Source organism: Labrus bergylta, chromosome 12 (genome assembly GCF_963930695.1).
Source record: "Labrus bergylta chromosome 12, fLabBer1.1, whole genome shotgun sequence".
NCBI lineage: Eukaryota > Metazoa > Chordata > Actinopteri > Labriformes > Labridae > Labrus > Labrus bergylta.
This window is the reverse complement of record NC_089206.1, coordinates 24,954,723-24,974,043: the sequence shown is the minus strand read 5'-3', so window position 1 is coordinate 24,974,043 and position 19,321 is coordinate 24,954,723. Positions and strand designations below refer to the sequence as shown.

The 19,321-nt window shown below is 40.3% G+C and overlaps 1 protein-coding gene across 5 annotated transcripts; it reads left to right on the top strand.

The window, feature by feature from the left end:
- The first annotated feature begins 21 nt into the window (after window positions 1-21).
- plekhm2 (pleckstrin homology domain containing, family M (with RUN domain) member 2) lies at window positions 22-18,928 on the top strand. 5 transcript variants are annotated; one of them, XM_020635398.3, is made up of 21 exons: window positions 62-142; window positions 582-648; window positions 2,239-2,345; window positions 2,553-2,662; window positions 2,771-2,870; window positions 3,004-3,091; window positions 3,184-3,358; window positions 4,825-4,884; window positions 6,248-6,542; window positions 7,234-8,016; window positions 8,101-8,170; window positions 8,674-8,764; window positions 9,441-9,505; window positions 9,638-9,726; window positions 9,991-10,123; window positions 10,231-10,421; window positions 11,277-11,342; window positions 12,236-12,395; window positions 13,236-13,415; window positions 14,051-14,167; window positions 14,693-18,928. In XM_020635398.3, exons 2-21 carry the CDS (start codon window positions 589-591, stop codon window positions 14,828-14,830), a joined length of 3,078 nt encoding a protein of 1,025 aa, XP_020491054.1. In that variant the 5' UTR covers window positions 62-142; window positions 582-588; the 3' UTR covers window positions 14,831-18,928. The 5 variants fall into 5 exon arrangements, with proteins under 5 accessions (XP_020491053.1, XP_020491056.1, XP_020491054.1 ...); XM_020635397.3 differs by having other exon boundaries at window positions 22-648; XM_020635399.3 differs by lacking the exons at window positions 62-142; window positions 582-648 and adding an exon at window positions 792-975.
- Window positions 18,929-19,321: the final 393 nt, after the last annotated feature.

Below are 19,321 nucleotides of genomic sequence, written 5' to 3'. Positions count from 1 at the left end.
ACGTCCTGAGGCTCGTAGTGACGTCATCCACACGTCCTGAGGCTTGTAGTGACGTCATCCAAACCGACTGAACTCGGTCGGCTGCACACACAGTAACCGGAGCAGCCGTTACTTTCCACTCTTTTTCTGTATAACTTTCAAGGTAACTACGCGAAACAAACTGTGTACACTATTTACAATCACTGCACGGAGATATTCAAGTTAAATATTAGTATGATAAACACAACTGTTACTAAAAGTAATGAATGGTTGGGTTTAAAACTCGCTAGCCGCCTCCAGCCGGAGTGTAGCGTAAGAAAAGTCCAGCGGTGTGCTAGCTTGAACGCGTAGCTAGGCTAACTTGACTTACCGGATCTGCTGAAAGACGTTGGCTTTCTCGCTGCTATCTAGGCTTTGTCATGTCGGCCTTTAACCAGCGGTGATATAATATTCAATGTGTGCTTTGAACAGCCAGTAAGCTATGTTAGTTTGTCAACCAGCAGTTTTGGCAGGGAATATAATGTTCGCTAGCTGAGGCGGCGCTAGCATTAGCACAACAAGCCTCGGGAGTCAGCTGACAGTCTGTTGTGGGCTGCCAACAGATCAGTGATGGATCAACTCAAAGTGAAGGATCGCATACTGGAAAATATCTCCCTGTCTGTCAAGAAGGTAAGCGCTTCACGGTTTGTCAGCACATCTTAATATGGTCGTAACATTTAGGTATTTGAAAATCTTTAAATTACAAATTGTATCATGAGGTCATCTTTTGTCTGCCAGGGAGGGCAACTTTTAACTGGGGGGGGGGGGGATTTAAGCTCGCTATTACTGACAATAACTACATCAAAACCTATTTCAATTCAGCTTAATGGTTGTACACCACCAATTAATGTTTTATTTTTCTTAACAATGGTGAACCAATGGCACCAAGCCCCTGTGTCTGCTCACTGCAGCATGTGGTGTAAACACAAGCAACCATACTGCGGAGCCAACATAAGGGTCAGTCAGTCGATCTTAACACCTGATTTCCAGTTAGTTTGTGTATTATTCACATAGTTTGTCTTTCCTGCGTTCTCAAGAACTACTACTTCATTTCTCATAAAGAATCAGGCACCATTACATCTTATACACCCTCTTCCCTGTCTTTGTGCATTCCCTTCCAAACCTATTTGCCTTTCAGTTTTTATTTTCATGGGCTTGGCTTTCCCTCTGTCTCTGTCTCAGTTATTTTCCATTGGTAAAATCCACTTAAGTAATATGTAGGTGATTGTATTAGTTAGCACCATCTTAGTTTGTTTAATGAAGTGAGTCCTATAACGTTACTGTTAGATACTCAATTTGATCCTGCATTTGTCTGAAAGAGTTATTTTAAATGAATCTTGTCTATCTCTTTTATCATAATCATCACTGTGTAAGGGATGTGAAAGTGCTTTCGAAATAGTAAGCCCAAAGCTTCCAAGTGTACGTGTACAGTGTTTACCTCTGACAAACATTGCTTAGTCATGTGAAGAAAGTCATGGGATACAAAATCTCTTTCTTAGGGTCACACTCGCTCAAAGCTCCCCCAACCTCCACTTGTTTTAGTCAAGTATTAGGGTTACTTTGTACTCTATATTTAGATGAAGTTCTGCAGGTCACATTAGGATGAACCATTAAGTGAAACTCACCAAGGATCAGCATGAGTAACTTTTTCCTTTCAGTAAAACCACCTGTGTCTAATATTATGCGATGTATTGGTGAGAAATAAAGATTTTTTTTTCAATAATTATTCAAATGCACATTTGACACAATTTCTTCCATGTCTCCGAACTACAGAAATGAGCAAAGGCTTGGTCTTTCCTGATGTTCTTCTGTCAGACCTGTTCTGCAGCCAGCTTCCCTTTCTGCTGCTTTTATGAGTTTATTGTGTTCAAAGTGGTTTTAAGCAGTAAAATTCCAAGCATAGCAGTAAAACACATACTCCGCTGGATTCATGTGAGGAAAATTCCACTGCTTTGTACTAAATTCCTTGTTCCATTGACTCAATTTATTTGTTGGACCGTCATACAGCCTTCGGATCATTGCTCATTGATCAGTAGCACCTTTTAATGCCTAGTGTTGGCACTTAAGTGCACACTGTATATGGTTTAAATTCAAACCTGATGTGCCTAAGTACAAAGCTTAAACATTGAGACCATTAGAACTTCTTCAGATATAGAAGCATCTTTGTACCTGGAGTGGAATTAAAATTTCTCTTCTAACATCAAACCATGTCTTTTACAGTTGCAAAGTTACTTTGCAGCCTGTGAAGATGAGACCCCAGCCATTCGAAATCATGACCGGGTTTTGCAGCGCCTCTGTGAACACCTAGACCACGCTTTGCTATATGGGTAAGAGGCTTACAGGAAATAAATTGCTCACTAGAAAGAGGAATGGTGCATGGTATGCTCTTTGGGCAATTTTAGGACCACTTAGATTCTAGATAATGTATCAAAGTGTGGTGGATACTTGACAGTATCTGCTAAAAATGCAAAGTCACTTTATTCCCTTAGCCCTTTTGGCCCTGTGCATATAATCTTTTGTTTTTTACATGACAGGCTGCAGGATATCTCCTCAGGCTACTGGGTCCTGGTCCTTCACTTCACCAGGAGAGAGGCCGTCCGTCAGATAGATGAGCTTCAGCACATAGCAACCAACCTGGGCCGAAGTGAGACAACCTTCTCACACAGTCAAACACATCCAAACGATCAGTAAGACATCATTCATCGTGTCAGGAGTTGTATGCATTAAAAGGACTCTTTTCTTCTTTGTGTAGGCCGCGCATGGTTATACCTAGCCCTGAGTGAGAGTTCTTTAGAGAGCTATCTACGCCTCTTCCAGGAGAACCAAGGGTTACTACAGAAGTATTACTTCAAGTAAGTCAGTTTGATCCTGTGTTACAAGTAGTTATTTTGCATGTCAGAAATTACGTGCTGTCATTCTGGAAAACAACTTATCATAGTAGTATTAAACCTGTAACTCACATTAAGCTAACTTTTATTCTGCTAGGAATGCACTGGTCTGCAGTCATGACCACCTCACACTATTCCTCACGCTGGTGTCCGGCCTTGAGTTTATTCGCTTCAATCTGGAGCTGGTAAGCCAATTTATCAAACTATCAATAAAAATACAGATTTCTAATGTAAGCAGAATGCCAATGATGATTCTGTTTGTTTTTGCTGATTTCAGGATGCACCCTATCTGGATGTGGCCCCCTACATGCCAGAATACTACAAACCCCAGAATCTGCTGGACTTTGAGGAAAGGCTACCCAGCTCTGACAGTTTGTCCCTGCACTCCTTCACCTCCCTTACCTCGACAAACCTGGAGTGGGATGACAGCGCCATAGCTCCCTCCAGTGAAGGTGAGCTGTAAGGATGTGATTATGAGTACTTGTAGGTTATCTGTGGGTACAGAGTCTAATCCTATATTCACTATACTTAACTTGACCTTCATGTTTATTAAACCTCACATGCTGACGCCTTCTAAATCCCACATATGCTTATATGTTCCAATTCCTGATGTGATGTCATTGATTACATTTCTGAGAATGAATCCTGAACCTCATGTGACACAGTCAGCCAAGTAGAAGATGTAAAGAACGTATCAAGTTTTAATTAATTAAACTTTAGCTGATACTGATCTATTGAAATAAGATATAAGATTAAACTGGATTGGCCTGGAAACTGACCCCCCGGTGTTCAAAATAAAAAAAGCTACATACACTTTTTCACTGGGCTCTATTGTTTACATTTTTAAAGAGTTCTCGTCGGGCCAAAGCTGAAAATGCAAAGAGATATTCTTGAGCTGAGGAATCCATGCACCAAATAGAGACAGGGTTCTGTTTTCTGATATATCTGGAACAAATATTATTAGGTTGTATTTGAAGGTTATGTCAATGATGTTATGTGTATTGTTATTTTGGAGATCAGGTTGACCCCAGAAAATAGCTGCTGCTATGCAAAAGCTAAAGGGGATCTAATTAGAAACAGACAAACAAAAACAAACAATGAAGTCAATCTCCACTTATATAAGTCACTGGAAAGACAGGAATAGATGCAACATTTGTATCAGGCAATGCAGATTTTGCAACTAATGCAAAGGGAGAATGTGCTTCCTTTTTTGTCTGAACACTTAAAAACCATTTCTTAAACTGCACATGTTTTTATTTTATTCCCTGCCTCCCTTTTATTACAGTGGATTTTCCAACCATATAATATATACATAATTATTCTACTTTTCATTTGGGCTCTTATTCGCTTTTAATTCTGAAAGGTTTGGCTGTCTTGCCAATCAGTTTTGCTCCTCCTTCAATACGGCATGACCAATAACTAGCGTCAGTTCAGACGTGAATGTGTGAGTTCCACTTGCTGAATGTCCGTCTTTATTTTTGGGTTTATGATTTCATCAGGCCCTGCTATAGTACAAGTACACACTCACATGCTTTGTTGCAAATTCATAAAGTGATGTCAAGCTAACGGCATGTGGAAGCAGAATTGGGATTGATCTTTGCAGACTGTTGTGACTCATAAACTGCAAAGTGCATTTCATCAAATGGATCATTTGGCGTGCAGAGGCTCATTGGTACAGAATGATCTCATCGGGGATGATTGCAGCACACAGTGAACGTTTCCCCATCACTTCCCACAAAGACGTACTTTGTCAGTTTCCCTGTTTTAGTTTCCACTTGTCTATTCTTTCTCATTGATTTTTGTTTTGTTTCATAAATCATATATCATGTCATATTTTTCTGTTCCTGCCATTGTCTCACTTTTCTCTCCCCACAACATCTCACTCTAATGTTGAATGTTATCCCTCCTTTTTTTTTAGATTATGATTTCGGTGACATCTTCCCCGTGTTGCAGTCATTGCCAAGTGCAGACTGGGAAGGTGGGACATTGGCCAAGCCCTCCCCTCCATGCTTAACTCCCCCTCCCTTTCTTCTCTCATATCTGGCATGGCATCCCACAGTTTGTTCTTTAAGCATGTTGGGTATCTAACCAAGAAACTGCACATGTGTTACAATGGGTACAATAAATTAAAATGGTGCAGAAGACCTGCTGCTTGGAGGACATTATAACAAGGATGATCAAAGGGACATGGGGAAAAAAGCTTTGGTTTGGGGGAATGGGTTCAGTTGAAAGACTTTTGTGTTTGGATCCCAAGTTTAATTTCAAATGACTTTATAAACTCTACATTATGAAATTATAAAACCAAGTCATTGAAAAAACAAAAACAGAACAGCTGAATTGTAAAAAGAGGAAACAGACAGTCAAAGCTTCGTATTGAACAGCCAAGTCTGAGTAGGCTAAATACAATTCCCAGTCAAGTAGAGTCCTAAGGGTGTGATTAAGTTTGGTGACAAGTTTTTGGTAAGTTTGGGAAGAGGCACAAATCTTTGGTGCAGTGGAGAATCAGTATTGGGTGGGTTCTTGGTATTGTCATGTTTTGCATGTGTTGCTCATCATGGGAATGATGCTAATGCTCATGTTGCTTTTTTATTTACTACAGCAAGAAAAAAGCCTGATGTAACTGGTACTCACATTGTCCAGTCTGTCTCCATTACATTGTGTTATCTGTTTGTCTGGTTCATTGTTTTTTGGTTCTGTCTTCTTTTCCTGTGTAAAATGTGGCACAGTCCTGGGTTCAGCTCGTTTGCAGTGTTAATTAAGAATCTAGAAGAGTCCATAGAGTGGAACAAGTTCTATATTACTTCAGCATCTGTTTGCAAAAAGCTGCTGCATGAAACATGCGCTTTTGCTTTATGCTCTAAATTTTAATTCCTGAAAGAAATAAATCTTTTCAGTCCCCATGATGAATATTTGTTTATCATGACCCACCTCCAGCTGTAGAAGTAATGCTTTACTTAGGCTTTAAGCACTGCAAACGAAGCTGCTGCCTGTGTGCATACTTGATGTCTTCTGCATTGCATTATTCTCCTCTCTTACGCTGCAAAAGAACTACAAAAAACACTGCAGCTTCTAACATTTATGTGTGTGCGAAACTAATGAAAAAATACACATAGTTTTGGTGAAACTGTCTCATTGGTTGACTTTCAGTGGTGATAAAATTATAAACAAAAATGACAACAAATGCGATTGAAAAAATAATTATACGGCAAATTAGATCTAAGTTAATCTCTCTCTCATCCAACCACGAGACAGTGCCAAACATTCTGTGTATTTTTAACCGAGTGTGGCTAACTGTTTTTTTTATTATGATTGTAATTTGTGTGTTTGTGCCTTCATGGTAGAAGGGGACCTGACTGACCAGGCCAGCTGCCCCCGGTCCAGTGGCTCTGATCCACAGACAGTCATCAGCGACACAGTGGTTCTTCCTTCAGGCACCATCATTGTGAAAGGAGCCGCTCATCCCTCTGCACACAGCCCCACGTTCAGACACAACCCCTTCAACGGGGACTCGGACACCAACACTACCAACACCTCAGCCGACATCACACCAGTTCACGTGGCCATCCGCCATTACACCATCACCCCAACCAATGGCGACGACGCAGACAACGCCGGCAATGAGCTGGAGGTCATCAGGTACAGTTGCTACAGCTTTGGTGTCGGGCAAGTAGGCTTGTATTCTGTCTTCAATTCTGTCTATTAAAGATTCACTCCAGCCAGTATTTCCTTTTGAAACTGTCACAGGGGTTTGGTTAATATTAGTGCTGTCAAACGATAATGTCTTTAAATTGCAATTAATAGCAACATTTTAATAGTTAATAATCCCATTTTTAATGTTTGAAACTCGGTTATTTTGCATTTAAAAATATATATTCTGAGGCTTTTATTTTGAATTTTTGTACTGTATTATGCTGAAAGTATAATTTTACTTGCTGTTTAAATTCAACCCTGCTTTTATTTTGAAATAAAGTAAGGACCCTCTGGTAGATTGAAGGTTAGGACATGAACTATAAGCAGCTAGCAGGAACGGTTAAAAGTGAAATGTTTGATGTCATAAGGTGAATATTACTTTTCACTCGTCAACTGAGCTGACTGAGAGTTTTTTAAAGTGAAATGAGATGCGGCGTTCTTCCTTTCCATCACTGTGACTACAGGGAGCCACAACAGAGGCTTAAAGCGTGATTAGCCTAACATCATCTTTATGTTTTTATAACTTAGAGTGAATTATTAACAATTTTTTTTCATAAAAATGCTGTAAATTCAATAAAGTGAGTCTTCAGATTTTGTTAAAATGGAAGAACCACAGCAAACCTCTCTGATCTTTCAGGATGGCCAGACGAAGGAAACCAGCCAAGAAGCGACGAGGGAAGGGCTCTACAGATTCCAGCAGCAGTATTAATAACTCCATTTCGTCGGATCACATAGAAACAGAAAACAGTCTTCAGGCCTCGGAGGAAGTGGAATCACTAAACTGCTCGTCTTTTCAGCTGGAAGCTGACAGAGAGCTTAGGAGAAGCAGGGTGGGATCAGAGGCTGTGGAGGAAGGAGATGAGGACGGAGTGGAAGGCCTGCGGCTCCCAGAGATGAGAGACACCTCCATGGACACTGTGGGCCAACCCCTCCGTGATGTCATGGATCGACTCAATGGGGCCCTGGATAGGAATGGGGAGCCCTGGGAGCACCTAGTGGAGGATGTGGAGGGGAAAAATAATGACCATAGTGCCGAGCCCCCTGCACAGCAGCCCTTTCGAGAGGATACAGCAGGCGAGCCCCCTGACCGTGCAGAGGGAGAGACATGTCTCTCTCCATTGGTCACAAGCCACAACTTCCTGCAGACCTCCCCTGCACCTACAGACGTATGCTGCTTTACCGCCAACAGTCCAGACTCTGCTCCCACGGGTGGTGGCTACTATGACTCTACAGAGCATAGCCAGTCGCAGACTCTTTCAGGTGGCCTTGATGATGAAGGACAAGCAGAGGCGCAATCAAGACAGAAAGCCGACTTGACGACCCGAGGAGAAGACACAGAAGAAGGAGAAGAAGCAGACGCAGAAAAGCTACAAGAAGAGAAGCTTAGTTCCTCTGAAAGTTCTCATCCTGCAGAGTTTAAGTAAGTTGTCCTTATAACATAAATCATCATTGTTTGTAACGTTGTTTAAGGGGTGCCTGATGTTCTTTAATATTCTTGTTTCAGGGTGGATAACAACCACTTGCTTCTTCTCATGATTCACGTATTCAGAGAGAACGAGGAGCAGCTCTTCAAGGTGAAGACTGAAGGACTCTTGAATATTTGGAATATATTTTTTTGTAATGGCTAAACTATTTTAAACAATGAAATTATGAAAAATTAAGTGAATAAATGCAGTGTGGCAGTTTTGAAGTTTTAACAGAATGAATGTCATTGTGCTGAAACTTAATCCTCTTTCAAACACTTTAATCCACTTTCAGGATTGTTTGACTCGTGTTTTGTGACAAAAGGTTTGAAGACTGTTGCTCAGTGGAAGTGTTGCAAGTCTCTGTGCACCAATTTCCCTTTTCAACTGCTGTAACGGGCTTTTATTACAATTACACATTTTCTACTGAATTTATTTGAACTTTTAAGAGAATAGGAGTTGCATTGGTTTGTCAATCAAAAAAAAAAGTCTGTGTCTATTCTGTAGTAGTTGCACCACAGTGCTACAGCGGTCAGCACTGAACAGGATGCTTTTGAAAGATGACCCTAGAGGTTGCAAACACTTGACTAAATTTTTTATTTTAATTTTTTCAGATGCTGAGAATGAGCACAGGCCATATGGAGGGCGATCTACAACCACTTTACCTGCTGCTGACTGACTGTTACATTTACCTGCTTAGAAAGGGCAAGTTCAAACATACACATTCAAAATGCTGCTATAGTACAAATTGTTAGTAGGGATATTCTAATATATATGAAGAGTCACAACCTTTGCATTTCTTTCCCAGACTAAAGGAATGTATTTCTTTTAGAAACTGGTGATGTTCAGTAAAGCTAACAGGCCAGAGCAGGGCTTAAAGTTGACAATACAAAATGCAAATACAAAATGGCTCTACACAAACATTATTGCCGGATGTAAAGGCAAGGAAAGGATCAGCTTTGTTGTCCCCTGAGGGGAAATTCCTGGAATTGGACAGCAGAAATAGCTGCAATTGTAAACTTTGTTGCCTGTTCCCATTCTCCCCTGCCTGCTTTTCTCTGCAGGTCAAAATACTTGCAGTACATGTGTGACACAGCCTGCATGCAGCCTAAATTCAGATGAGAGTTTAATGGTTTGATAATACACAGGCCAACAAGTGAGCAAGTGGATTACTGGCAAGCAATGGGCCTGAGATTTTAATTATTCTTTGAAAAATCCCAGGAGATCGGAGAGTTTTCTACTTTAGTAATTATCCAATAAGATCCACATATTGTTCCAGGCAGTGGGTAAAAATTCTATATAAGGTTATTCTGTAGTCTGAAGAAACATAAATCAACGTGCTCATAGCAGGACTTGGTTGTACTTTTTTTTTCTTTCACAGGAGCTGCAGAAAAGCCTTATACGGTAGAGGATGCTGTACCTTATAATGAGCTGGACTATCTATCAGTGAGTATTTTTACTGATCCTGTCTTCTTGTGGCCATAGGGGGAATGTAGTTTAGTTTTGGGGTAAATACAAGCTTTTGATGAACACTGTAGACTCAATCATACTATAACTGCTGATTCTTTTCTCCTTCAGGTTGGCCTCGACCAGCAGACAGTGATGGTGGTTTGCACCAACAGACGGAGAAAATTTCTGTTGGACACAGCTGACGCCTCTCTAACAGTGTAAGTGTACATGTATATATGTGCATCAGCTTTGTTGATACTCTGGAACCATAGTGCATCAGATACAAAGGATTGACAACTGAATACTTGAGTGCATTTCACGTTAATTGCTTCCAGCTTGTAACCTCGCTGCAACAATCTTTGTGTCCTTTTGCTGCCACATGCAACCTTCCAAGTTGCACCAATTTGTTAATATCTATGGTCAGAAAATGTGACTTTGTGCTGTACGATACACTAATCAGGTCCATTTCTTTTCACCTCCAGTTGGTTCTTGTCCGTTCTGAAGTCGGCCATGGTGAAGGGTTGTCGCGAGCCTCCTTACCCTTCTGTTTTGACTGATGCTACGATGGAAAAACTGGCTCTCACCAAGTTTGTCTCCCAGGAATCTTATTGTGAGGTAAAAACACGTTAAACTTCATTTGATCTTTTTAAGTTGATCCAAATCTGGCCCTTTTTTTCTACTCCTCTTGTCTTTGTACTACTACTTGGTGTCTGTTTTTCCAGGTAGCTGACGTGTCTATCCAGCTGTATTCACTGGTGCACTGGGAGGATCCTATGGACATGGCTCTGTCACCCCAGGGTGGCCCATCTAGGGCTGGGGGACCTTCCAGCACCAAGGAGGGGACTCTACAGTACCGAGCTGGAACCACCTACCTGGGCAAAGAGTTGTGGAAAAGCTGCTACGTCATCCTCAGGTAGGGGCTGATCATACACATCTCTGTCCCGTTTGTTCAGTGTGTTCCTTTAATTATATGCTCGCTGGATACTAAGACTGGGAATCTTTGGGTGTCTCACGATTAGATTCAAAACGATTCTGGATTAATTGATCCATGGATTCGAAGTATATTTATGAATGAGTACATACTTCAGGATCTACTCCATTCATCTGTGATACTGGCTGAATTTATTGTTGCGCTATTTGGCATTCTACTTAGTCAAAGAGCTAGCCTTAGCGCTTAAAGGGGAGTGACTGATTAGACAAAAAAAAAAAAAAAGTTTTTTGGAAGTTATGAATCAATATTAAATCTTAGAAGAGAAGAATCTCGATTTTTTTTTCACATAAATCGATTTTTTTCCCAACTCTACAGGATACTTAACTAATTTCAGTGTAGAGGGCTAAAACAGTTGCTTATATGTACCATACTTACGTCACAGTTTTTCTTGAATATATCAAACTCATTTTATTTTACCAAATCTATTGCTAGCCATACTGAAAGCTTTAACTCCTTTTTGTCTGTAGAGCAAAGCCCACCAGAATTAGATGATGTATAATATAAAACATAAAGTAAAAACTGTAACATTAACATCTTCAAATGTCTTCAAATTAATGTGTGGAATTCATATTTGTGGCACTTAATGAAAATTAATTTAACAGGTCTATCCAATTCTTTGAAACATTTAGTGTACCTGACTTTGTCACAATTACAGGCAGTTGCATTCTGTAAAGTTTAGTGTATATTATTAAGTATCAGATAAAGGTATTATATTTATGTGATATAATGGCAATCTTCCGTTTAAGTGAATATAAAGAATTGTTCTCTTTCTTGCAGCAATGGGATTCTCTACCTGTATGCAGAAAGAACTGATGGGACACCTGTAATTTCAGTCACTATGGGGTAAGTTTGAACAAATTACCAAAAGATTTCCTGCGAGAGTTGAGTTTTGCATTATGCAAGCCAGCCTCTTTGACCACAAAAAAATTAGCACAGCAGAAGATGCATCACAACAACTGAGATAGAGGAGACATAAGTGAAAATATATTTCACACAAATCACCTGTCCACACAAGATGCTTTATGTGAAAGGCGTAAGTCCTCACTAGGGACCTGTCTAATGGAAAAAAATCATAGCACACGGAACTTTTCAATCAACAGAATTATCAAAGATATAACTAACAGCAACAACAATAAGGGTGTAACAATAAGGTAACAATAATGACCACAGAGAAATGCATATGTATCTTTATTGTGAACAAAACATTTCTGCATATCAGAATATAAAATATAGTAAAAACATCAAAGCTCTCTGGGTTAATCTCTGACAGTATGTGAGTCTCTGGTGAGCTCAGCGAATAATGGAGCTTTTTAATTCCCAAGGTATCCACTTTTTTTCAACAATACTCAAACTTTATGCTCAGGTATGAAAAGGATTAATGAGCAGAAGTGGATGTTAAATGAAATAGTGTGCCCAATTGTGTATAGACTGCTAAAAAAAATTACCTACTGAGTAAGAGCAGCTGCAAAAATTAACATAGTCTGTAAAGTCTTTTCAAAGAAAAAAAAGCACAGGTTGCTAATTACATAAAAAAAATGGTTGTGTTCTATTCAACTGTCAAATTTAGCCATGACAGTGTCATTAATCTAGCATGCACAATACCAATAACCTGGAATTAAAGCAGTGAAATAGAATTTGGTAATTATTCACTGTACATTTTACCCCCTGTTCCTTTTATACTATAAGGGGTCAAATATCCTCTTCTCTCATCTTTGTCTTCCCTCACTTCTTCACAGAGGAGAGCACTGCGGAGGCTGCCGGCGCTCAAACAGCACAGAGCATCCCCACGCCTTCCAGGTCATCCTGACAGAACGCCCTCCACTGGAGCTCAGTGCTAACAATGAGCAGGACATGGCTGACTGGATGCAGCTGCTCTGCCAGTCCGTCTCTAAAGGAGTAAGCTGTTGCATGGTGCAGCATTTCTTTTACTGTTATTTTGCCGGTATCTCACGTTTCACAACAACTAGGACAGGTTGCTGAGAATCAAGGCATAATTGTGCACAAGGCATTATTCTGTGATTGGGTCAGTAGGATGAGAGATCAGCAGCACACTCTCACCAAGACCGAACACATGATCTCCTTTCAGCCAACACCGGGAGAGGACAACAGTTTTCAACTACGTGTCTTTGAACATTATGTGAGACTACTACAACAGACGAACTGTTGATGTACTTTTTATATCAAACAAAGATAATTCAAACACAACCAAAGTGAAACAACAGAGCACTGTTCTTGTGATAATAACACAAAACACTTGTGATATCCCTCACTCTGGCATGTGTAATGTGAACTTAAGGAGGACTCATCTTTTAAGTTGGACTGCCTTTTCTCATAGCTTTGAACTAGAAGTGAGCATGCACAAAGACTGTTTCACAAATAATCCCATCAGGCATGTGTTGTGCAGTTTTACAGGCCAATTTTCTCATTGAAATGTTTGTTCTCATTTAGAACAAGATGAATCCAGTTCTCTCTTTTTATGTATAGATTTTTTGTTGGGCTTTTTATGCCATTATTAGAGGGACAGGACAGGGGAAAGCGTGGGAAATCAGGGAGAGAGAGAGTTGGAGTGACATGGCGCAAAGGAGCTATAGGTTGGATTCAAATCCAAGCTGCCCGCTTTTAAGGACTGGGGCAAACTAGCCACCAGGCCATCGGCGCCACAGGCATCCAGTTTTCTTATTGATCAATTTAAGTCTTAAGAAAAATTTCATTAAACTATTTCTGCCTTACTTGCAGGTTATCCCCCAGGGTGTGGCCCCAACCCCGTGTATCCCATGCTGCCTCGTGGTGACAGACAGTAAGCTGCTAACTTGCCATCAGGACTGTCAGACCAGTTTCTTCCGCTCACTGGGCAGCGCTGACATCTGTGATGTCACAGCTGTCAGCATGGAGGCCAACAAGGAGTACTGTGTTATTGTGAGTCATTATATTAGCCTTAATTATTAGATTTTAATGTGATCTATAAGCCACATAGTTTTAATGTATTAATGTTGTTATGCTGTCACATACTCCTGTGTCTGAGACAAATAAACTGTAAGCTATTAGTAGCATTCAGCTAACAGTGCCAGATGTCCAAAATGTGTGACCTGCAGCCTTTTGTTCTAGGTATACTTGCTACGTGTTTGCTTTGGCTAGGGTGCAAAGTTCACACAAAACCAGGCATCTCAATTAGTTTGCTTGGTGCTAGAGATGTGTCAAAGTTTGGTTCTAATACAGAGACTGAAGGTTCATCCCAACTACTGTGGCATACACAATACATTGGTGCAGTTATTGAAGTCTAATTTCCTATCACAAACGTCCCATTTTAATTGTCTTCAGTTGTCTTTGAACACAATATATTGTATGATATAAAGTTTGAGTATTAATTACTCCCCCTCATCCTTTAAGTTATTTCCAACTTTCCTATGAAGGACAGTAATTTTGCCATTTTACTCCACCTGCTAAGATGTGGGTGTAAGATTTAAGATAGGCTGAAGTTGCTCACTCTTCAGTTAAAAATATCTGCATCTAATATATTTTAGCTTGTGCTGCCCTTTTTTTTCACTGTGTAGGAGTTTGCAGCAGATCGGACCCAGTTTCTTCCTCCTTGGGTTTTGTACTTCAGTGGCTGTGATGAGAGAGATCGGCTTCTGGGGGCGTTGGACAACACATGGAAAGCCATTTTCCAGGTAGGAAGATAATCTGTCTTCATCAGTGGATTAGAGGGAACTCTCACCACTATTTAACTGGATGTCCTCAAGGTGTTGATGGTAAATGTAGTCCATTGAAGCAATAATTACCCACCATGCTATAATGACTGTTAAAGTCTCTCAATGATTTTATAAACTACTTTTTCTGTCAATAACTTTTCTGCACTCTTGTAAAGCACGTTGAACTGCAATTGAATTTGTCTGACAGGTGCTATATAAATAAAGTTTGATTGATTGAAAGCTGTGTTACCCTGCTTCTAGCTGTGCCTACATTCACCAGCGTCAGCCTCACTCTGCTCTTTGGATGTTTACTCTGGCTTAAACCAATATTAATATCCTAATCTGCTAAAACATTATTTTATGCATGCTGATCCAGAACATCCTTTGCTCTCATATTTACAACACATTTTTACTGTTTGTCATGAGCCTCGTGGTGAAATAGGAAAGATGGTGCTGAAGATGAAACCTGAGTAAAACCCTCATGTTTGTCCTTCCTGCACACAGGTTGACCTCCCCCACAGAGACGTGTTCGATCCATCTGTGCAGAAGCGTTGTGGCGAGGCCCTCGCTCTGATGAACAGCGCCTGGCAGAGAGCAGACAGTCTGGCCCGAGGCAGAGCCCAGCGCGAACCCTGGTGCTGATGGACACACACATGCACACATACACATAAACATAACTGTGGTTAGCCACTGGAACAGACTAAACAGTCTTATATAGTTCCAGGATAGACAGATTTATCTCGCGACATAACAGTCTCTACTGACTGTTCAGAGTGGAATAAGCTGTAAGAATGAGATAAACCAATCAGGTGAGGTTATTGGTTGCTGTACTACAGCATTACCCTGTGATGCACCTCTGACTCGCTGTTGAATTCCTTACATCATAGGAACTGCAGAAGAAGCTAGGCTTATGGTACAGCCATTGCAGTGACGCAAAACATTATTACTTGGAATGAAAATCAGTTGAACAAACGTCCACCAGAATGTTGTAACAAAGTTTGACCCTAGCAGACATTTTCATCGTTCCTTTCTCAGAGATTCTTCACACAGAGCAGTGATGCAAAAATAAATGTGCTTAAAGGAACGTTGTGTTTCATATGATGTTATTTAGGATAAATCCCTGTAGGAAATGCAAAAACGGTTGTGTAGTGGTTACACATCGATGCCAACACATACGACCAAAAACAAGTCTCCAAAAGACGTGAACATCCAGCTGTTTTCTTTAGAGGAGTATACTCTTGAAAACGAACACCAATGGAGAGAAGCATTGACTTCCTCATGTGGACAGACCAGAAAATAATCAAACATAAATCAGGTACACGGAGTGTGGAATAAGACATGGAGCCATAACCAGTAGCTTTCCTGCACAGTGAAGTGAGAGAAGTAGTATTTATTGAATCTCAACAGTAACTCAGTCAGAATTAAATCATTCTTGTGATATTCATAAAGAAAGCCATACATGAAGGGAGGGGAACTTACTGCTTGTTCGCTTCACGCTCCCTTTGCCTTGCACATAAAAAGTGCTTTCTCCTGCACAACTCTGAAATGATACAAATCACTCCTTGCTTGCAAACAATTAGCAGAAGCTCTGCTGAACCCCTAACTGTGGCACATTTATAAAGCCAATTCACAGCACTGTACAGTATCTATGAGTATTCACTGACAGCTGCGTACGTGTCTGCTATTCAGTTATGGTTCGTCTAATGACTCGTACACTGATCGAAGAATATGTGGATATTTAACACTTGCACTGTTACATAACATGCTTATACCTGTGTCGTCTGTTTGATATCTCGCTCAGTTAATTTGAAAGTCGTCACACAGATAAAAGAATATCAGGAATGCAACAGACTTGCCTTTTTTCTCCGCTCAAGACAAGTGGAGGCTTCCATGCTGACTTGCACATTGTTAGTCTTTTTTTAAAGGTACTAGTAGTAGTTTTGTTTAATATATAACGTGCTCATTCGTTTCCATTTCTGAGAAAGTGTGAAGAATTGTTACTAAATTATTGAATCCAGTAGTAACATTAAGATGGTGTTTACTATGTTGCCTGCATTGGCAGGCCTGTACTTCCCTTTAGTGTGGGGTAGTATCGAGTAAAGGCCCTGGCACACCAAGGAGATCATCAGCCGTCTGTCCTAGTTGAACCGTTGGCGTGCGGTCATCATCCCAGATTGTGCGGTGTGTCTGGCTCAGTCGGCCCCCGTCCGCCTTTTTTGGCCGATTCGACATGTTGAACCGGCGGTCAGTGAGAGGAATCTCTCTGATTGGCTGTTCGGAGGTTTCATTTATCTCCAGCTCTCGACACAGGTTCGGGAAATCCCCTTGAGCATGCCGCTGTAGTAGCCATGCTTTCACCCATTAGTGCGGTTTCTCCTTATTTGTCTCCTCTGCCTCTTCTTTTCTTTTTCAACTAAAAGACCAAGGGATGACAATGCCAGCGCCATTTTCAACTTTTTATCAGACATTATTCTCCATTAGTAGGCTACCTGTAATATGAGTGGTGACCGACAGCGGTGTGGAAATAGTCTTCTAGTATCATAACAACGGACTACCGCCCCCTGCTGGCATGGAGAGTTATTTCCTCTCTCGCATGTGCAGAACGTACGTGGTGGTTAGCCGTCGGCTGAAGTCTTTGGAGTGTGTTCTAGTGCAACTTTTTGGCGGCGAGGCGAGGCGAGGCGACGCTACAGGCGGCCTTCTTTACCACTAGTTCTTTGCCGTCTGCTTGGTGTGTCAGGGCCTTAAGAATCAGAAGAAGCCTTTACTGACTGACAGCTTCTAGTGCTTTTGGCTTTACAGTTTTATTCCACACCTAAAGGTTTGTGGAAGAAGGACATCCCTATATGTGTTAGTCATCATTTGTTTATGGGTTCACCTTACAATTCATAGCGTATACACTGTAAGCCTGTAATATCACCTTATATTTAAAGGTCACATATTATCCTCCTTTTCAACAAGTTTAAAAAAAAGTCTCAGAGCTCCTCAAAACATGTCTGTGAATTTCTTTTGCTATAAATCCACTCTGATTCTGTATTTGATCATGCCTATAAACGCCTCTATTTCAGCCCTGCTCAGAACTGTCTGTTTTTGTGTCTGTAGCTTTAAATGAGCTGTGTCTGACCACGCCCCCTCTCTCGAAGGGCTTGTGTGGTGTGAGCTTTCTCGCTCCATGTCTATTGTTTACGGTGAGAAGGCAGACTTAGAGGGCAGAACAAACACCTAGCTGTGGGAGTGTCACCCACCTGGGGGAGGGGTTACTGCCGTTTGTGATGTCATGAAGGGAAAATCTCCAAACGGCCTGTTTGAGCACACATTTTCTGAAAAGTGGAGCCGGTATAAGACGGAGAGGATGGACTTTACTCATCATGTTTGTAGACAAATTAGAGACACATATTAGTGTTAGAGAAACCTGGTGACGTGTATTTTGCATAATATGTGACCTTTAAACAACAGTATGTTAGTTACAATCTGTCCACATCATTAACCCTGCTTTGATTGCTGCTGCTTCGTCAATGATGGTGTGTAACAGCTCTCATATCCACTATGAGAAAGGAGGGAGATTTGTGTTTCGCAGTGACAATGTTGCCTTTTTGATAATCTCTAGGAATATAAATCTGCATATGAATGCAGCATCTGAAGGCACTGGACAAGAATGTAATGTTAGAAGTTGCTTTGACTAATCACTTTAAAAAAAAGACTTTTGGATGCATTCAAGAAAACAGTTCATGTTGATGGCATACTCCCCGAGTACAGACACAATGCTGTCTGTAAGAAATGTTTGTGTTTGTATTCAACAAAGTACAGAAAATAAATCCTGCTTTGATATTTCTACCAAAACTAAGAAAACCTTAAAGTAATACCCAGCTCTATCAATACGTCACTACATTTAGAAACCTGTTCCTCTGAGACACTGTGTTACCTTCATTTTAGCATGAATCAGTGCTTTAAGATTTTCTAAGTGCCACTTGTTCTCTCTCATCTTCTGCTCTTTACACAGAAATCTAATCTCAGGTGAAAAAGGTACTCCACTTCAGAAACCTTAACACTCACCATCATTTTTTTTAATTTGCTGCTATTTTGTCTAATTGAATTCTTTCTTCTTTTTTTAACCTAAATCCTCTTTTATACTTTGCCTCCCTGGTTAGATGCAGCATTTTACACACACAGAGACAGAGAGAGACAGCTGCAAAGAACTCTAAATGTGGGTAAAAGGTTTGATGTAAAACTTAGTAAATAATTAATTGGGTTCCAAAATAGGACTGGTAGGCTGCTTAGTTTGAATCCTCGGCCCCGGTGGAAAACTTCAGCTCTTTTTTTTTCTTTTTTTTTTACCAGGGAGAGTAAGGTTGCAATATTTTGACTTACTTGAAATGTTTGTTGGATTATTCATTTTGAAAATTAACTAAACTTAAAATTGTGGCCTATAGAGTTTTTTTTTTTTTTTGAGCAGTGTTTTGAATGTGGGGCATTGCTGGCCAATGATGGAAGACCTCTTCTAAAGGATGTGTTGTTAAAGCGCTTTTTGATTTTGTTAAATTCATGTATACTGCATGTAATATTTGTATAATGTTTAGCGGTTTTATTGAATTGTAAATAGAGCACTAATCAGTATAACATACTGTACACTCACATGAGAGGGAGCATGTCCACAAGGTTTTATACTGCTCATAATGATAATGAATGTACAAATACACCTTTGTGATTGGACGGCATAACTGAATAAACAGACATAACTCATCTTGGCTTCCTTTGTGATACATTTGCTGATGTACTGGTATCTCTGTTTTTTGACTTGTACATTTCTGTTCCAGGTTAAGGTAATGAAAGAGAGTCATGGAAAACATCAGGACAGTCATGTTAGAGCAGGGCCAGAGAGTTCACAGGTAAGCGAGTAGCTATATGTCAGGTAAACTGTTCATATACTCAAAGTAACAGATATCTTTATTCTGTATCTTAAAAGACACCAGCTTAGATTGTTTTCATATAACCAAGAACAACATTCATGCCTAACAAGGTCATGGTTAGTGCCAGTCATATAATAATACTGTTATTTAATTCTTTACTTTTCAAATTCATCTATATCATCACCATCCAACTTCCATTACTGTTACACCAAAAACCTTTGGTGAC